Genomic DNA, 5158 nt, shown 5'->3' with positions numbered 1-5158 from the left:
ACAGGAATACTTTGCTAGAACCCTTGAGCATCAAGTCCTCATGGAAGCTGAAGATTGCAAAAACCACTGTGGGGGATGTCTGTTCACTTGTCCATGCAAACTGAGACCCTGCACTGTATTTTCTCAGGGCTGATTTGATTTCAGATGTCCTTGAAATAAAGGTTGTGCACTGGAATTATGTGTTCTCACATCCCTTTTCCTATTCTGTGGCTCCTATTCTGTGGTTTTTATAAATTGGTTTCCACTCAAGATGCACAGAAAGCAGTTCTAAAATGAATGTCATGATTGCAATAAATGTGGTGGGTTTTTTAACTATTGTTTATTTTTGGCTTAGAATCAACCCCTTCCTTTGCTATATTGAATCTCCCAGATTGCCTGTGCTGTGTTTGCTGCCCTCCTGCACTTCTTCTTCCTGGCGGCATTCACCTGGATGTTCTTGGAGGGCGTGCAGCTGTACATCATGCTAGTAGAGGTGTTTGAGAGTGAACATTCACGGAGAAAGTATTTCTACCTGGTCGGCTACGGGATGCCCGCATTGATAGTGGCAGTGTCAGCAGCAGTCGACTACAGGAGCTACGGCACAGATAAAGTGTAAGTTGAGCTCTGACAAGGTTGTGATTGAGCCTCATGTGTCTCTAAGGAAGGTCCTGATAATTCCTGAGCACTGAGGACCTTGTTACACATTATGCTGAGATGCACAAATATTGATTGGTGTTAGCTCTATCTTGGAATTTGGAGCAGTTACGCCCTTAGTCTAGAAGCCTTCTCTGACTGTCCCTGCACAGCTGTGTCTTGCCACTAGAGGCCTGGTGAGCAGGGTCAGGACTAGGAGCTGTAGCTGTGAGTTTCCACCAGAGAGCTGGTGAGGCAGGGTAGGCTTCTTTCCCTGCTCTACGGGTGGGGGTGTGAGAGGTCCTGTGATACTGGAGGACTTGAACTTGAGTGGCATATCTGTGGGGAGTGTCTCCACCTTAATGGAACAGGAGCTGGGTAGTGCAGATCAAAAATAATTCTGCCTGGAATGGTGTAAATTTGAGCTGCTTAAAGGGTTTTTAAAACCACTTTAAAGTGTTAATCTGGAGACAATCCAGGGATTAATAGCTCCAAGAGCTACCCAGAATTACTGTGTAACAAGGCCCTGAATGAAACAACTACAGGGCCAGGCTTGTAAATTAAAGACCATTTAAGTAATGCAGATACCCACATTGACTTCAGTGGCCTTTAGGTCAGGCCCAGCATGGCCATCATTTTCCCATTTTATGCACAGTCCCTGACTAAATAGCTAGAGAGGGTACTGTGAGCCAGAAGGAGCTGTGCAGCAGATCCTGTATAGTCACTTCAGAAAAATTCCTGCATCCAGAAGTTCTCTTTGTGGGCACAGGTTGAAAGGACTAACAGGACCACAGGCAAGGTCAGGGCAAGTGAAACACCCTCTGAGTCACCATATAACCCCTGGGGTCATTTTACTTCAGGTCTGATAAAGGGTCTCAGTCAGACATGCTGCAGGACTGTTTCTGTGCCATCATCTCCTGCTTTCATGTTGTGGTCCTTGGCAGGCCTCTCTGATGCTTAGCTCGTCTCAGCTATTCCAGGAAATCCCATAACCAACTGGACTCTCACTGCACAGTGTAATCAGACTTAATTGGAGAACTCAGAAGAGCAAACATTGTATCAGCTCAGAACTTAAAACCCATTGATCTGGTTGGTCTTTCCTAGTGTCTACAGAGGAAACAAGTTGGAAAAAAGCCTGAGGCAGTTTAACACTTGTTAAACAGGAAATATTTCTAGGGGTCTGTGAAGCGGGCCGTGTTCGATTCTGATTCGGCCTGATTCAGGGGAGAGTGATTCAATTCACTGATTCGGATCACTGTCCTGATTTGATTCAGCTGAATCTGAAGATTTGATTCTAATTCAGAGAATAAGCAATTCGGCCACGGACACAGATTTATATACTTTTTCTATATATCTCGAGGTATCAGGCATGGCTCGTGAACGCTGAGATAGTGGGGCAGATGGAGCATCCCACAGGAGCATGCTGTGGGATGCTCCAGCAGATCTGACTAATTTTAATCTTAATTAAGCAGTTGTCCATCACATGGATAGGTGTCCTAGGATGTGGAATGAGCAGAGCAAAAGGAAGAAGGTGGGGCATTCATCACAGCATGGCATGAAGGTAGTGAAGCCAGGTCCTGGAGCATGACATGTTTAGTAGTGGGGCAATTCCACAGGATCCCAGCCAACTTCTCCCTCTCCTCTTCCCCAGCCACCTTTGGCACAGAGGAGATCAAAGCTCTTGTACAGGGGAAAAAGAGAGGAGAGCAGTACAGTGCAAGTTCCCTGGTGCTCACACACGCCTCCCTGTGCAGACGAAGAAAATGAGGGAGCCCACGTTGCCATTGTATTTATCATATTGTTGAAAATGAGGGAGCCCACATTGCCATATGATGTTGCCATTGTATTTTAGGGACACAGAACCTCATTGCATTTAAAGATAATGGAGGGTAAATCGACAAAGCCTGATCATATGTGGTTATTTTTGCAAGGTCAGCAGATGGAGGTTTCAATAAAGGTTTCACTGCTCACTATTCAGTCACATAATGAGCAGTGGTCCTTGCTCCAAAGGACTTGCCAGATGAATAGGATAAGACAGACTCAGGATGGAAAACAGGACTGACTTTTATCGCAATTTTGCAGACCAGCAGTAGAGGCAAGATGATTTTTTTGGAGTCTGAGTTCAGTATTATCATCACAAATTTGCCCTTCTTTTGGAAGGTTGTTTTCCCCTTGTTTAAATGAGGAAATGCTGCGTTTTCTAAGAAACGTGTTCCATAAATTAGCAGAGCCTTAAAGCAAAACAAGCAGGGACTGAAGAACACATTAGACTCTCTGCAAGTTGGGAGAGCTCCATCGTCTGTAATTATGAATATTTTTAAATGTTTTCATCATTACTGAAGCTGGTATCAAAGCACAGTTTAGATTACTCTACAACACTGACTAATGACAAACAAAAGGAAATTTCTGCTTTTGATTTTCTTTGGCAGCTTCCTTACAATAACAGTAATAATGCACAATTATTATTATTTTTATTCTTCGCTTCACTTCATTGGGTTTGTATTTTATTAACAATGTAAAGGTAGGCAAAGCAACAAGCCAGTGGAATTCCACCCCTCCCCATGGGAAATGCTGAGGCCACAGCCACTGTGATGTCTGGTCTTGGGTTAGGTCCATTTGCAGAACATTTCCCTGCAGACAACATGAGCATGTTCACTGCTTATTCTGTACAGGAGCAACTCTGTATTCTAGTACAGCTGTTTGTGACACTTTTAAATTAGTCTGAAAATGGACTTAGATTCTAGCTATGTGCCCTTTCCATGGGTGCACAGTTTTGAGGTGCTGTTCTTGTTTGAAATCTTAGTGAAGACCACTTACAATATACACTTCCTAAGGGACATGCTTAGCAGGAAGCATCACATTGCTAGGAGAAAACTGGTCCACACCATTAGGCTCACATGCAGATCAACAAGCCATCACACAACAAGGATGCAATTTGAAGAACAGATGGACTCACTCTTCTGTGTTTCAAAACATTTTCTATGTTGATCTTCATGTCAAATGAAGGAATGAGTGGTTTAGTAGAAATTATGACTGGTCTTGGGGTTGTCTTGGTGGGCTGCATACATGCCATGGGCCATGTGCTGTGTACCCCAGCTGTAAACCCTTTGCAAATGTAGTTTTTTTCCAATGCAAGGGCTTGTGAAATAGATACCCGCCTTTATATAAGCATCATCTTTTATGGAACTTTGAGGGGCTACTTGCAGTAGCAAGTGGAATATCTTCTCAATAATTGATGTATAAATATGTCTCTGTCCACCTAAGCAAAGTACTTTAGAATGGCAATTAATGCAGGATTGTCAGGAAGCAAGGGGTATCAAACTCACCCCATGCTCTGGTCCAGATTTGGACTGACAGCAGGGCCAGCAGCTGTGGGGAAGGCAGTGGTGGGAGCAGCAACAAGTCAAACAGTGGCTTCAGCAAGGCAAGTAGCCACTTGCTGTAGTAGAGGCAGCGCAAGCCATGACAGTAGTGAGGCAAGCGGGGGGAAGGCCAAGCAGCCACGGGGTGAATGGTGGCAGGCCAATTAGCAGTAGCCCCAAACTGTCACGAGGTGAGTGGGGCTGGGTCACTATAATCCTTTCTTCCCTACCTGCCACAGACAGAGCTATGGGACCCCAGATTCTGGGACAGGCCCAATCCCAAATTGTGGGACACTGCACAGACACAAAACTAAAAGGCATTTGTATCCCCCAAGAGTTCACAGTCCAAGGCAGCAGCCATACCAACACCTGTTCCACAGGCTAAAGCCAGTTAAGCAGAATGATGAGAAATGCCTGTTCTAACTCTTTCACCAGTCCTGATACAAATATCACAGTCAGCTAGACACTGTGTACTTACCTTTAGGGCTATTTGGATGAACTGGGCTCTCAGCATCAAGTTGAACAGTAATAAAACAATGCCTTTTAAAAATTGCATCCTCCAAAATAGCAAATGATTTATTCAGCAAAATTGCTATTATTATTATTCCTGGTTGGTAGTAAACATAAAAAATAGAGGATGTAGCAAATTTAAATAAGCAGGGGTAGTTTCTGATCTCAGTTACACTGTTAGAAACCTGAACTAACTGTTTTGGTTTCAGTGGATTTACTACAGATTGACACTGACGAGACTGAGGTAAGAATTTAGCTTGTAAAGTCCAGTAAAACTGTCATTCCAGATCTGTGTCGGTTGTCTAAGATCATGACTAGATTTTGTTCCATCTCTACTGAAACCTTGAAGGTAAAAAATTGGCCATTGTTTTCTATCATTTCTCCGGGTACAACACAAATTTATTACTTGCTTCTCACTTTGATAGCTCACTTAGATAGCAGACCTTAAAAATGCAGCATATACATGATTTGTAGGGCTGTGCAAAGCTTCAGTAGCCAGTTCGATTCAGAGGAGATTCGGCGGCCAAATCTCCAAATGTGAATCAAATTGGGAGACCATTTAAAAAGTCTGAATTGAATCAGAAGCCTCCAAATTAATTCAGAAAAGATTCAGTGATGCTTTGGAGATTTGGTCATAGACTAAACAGGCAGCAGTCTTCACCACGCTGGACACA

The 5158-nt window shown here is 43.7% G+C and overlaps 1 protein-coding gene across 12 annotated transcripts in view; it reads left to right on the top strand.

Moving 5' to 3' along the window:
- ADGRL3 (adhesion G protein-coupled receptor L3) overlaps positions 1-5158 on the top strand; it is a 1275722-nt gene that overhangs the window by 1126720 nt on the left and 143844 nt on the right. For all 12 annotated transcript variants that reach the window (XM_019522289.1, XM_019522280.1, XM_019522284.1 and 9 more), the window contains one exon: positions 371-591. In XM_019522289.1, coding sequence (XP_019377834.1) covers positions 371-591 — 221 coding nt within the window. The remainder of the gene's footprint in view (positions 1-370; positions 592-5158) is intronic.

Source organism: Gavialis gangeticus, unplaced genomic scaffold (genome assembly GCF_001723915.1).
Source record: "Gavialis gangeticus isolate Ggan-Ray unplaced genomic scaffold, GavGan_comp1, whole genome shotgun sequence".
Lineage (NCBI taxonomy): Eukaryota > Metazoa > Chordata > Crocodylia > Gavialidae > Gavialis > Gavialis gangeticus.
This window is presented reverse-complemented; position numbering and strand designations above follow the sequence as displayed.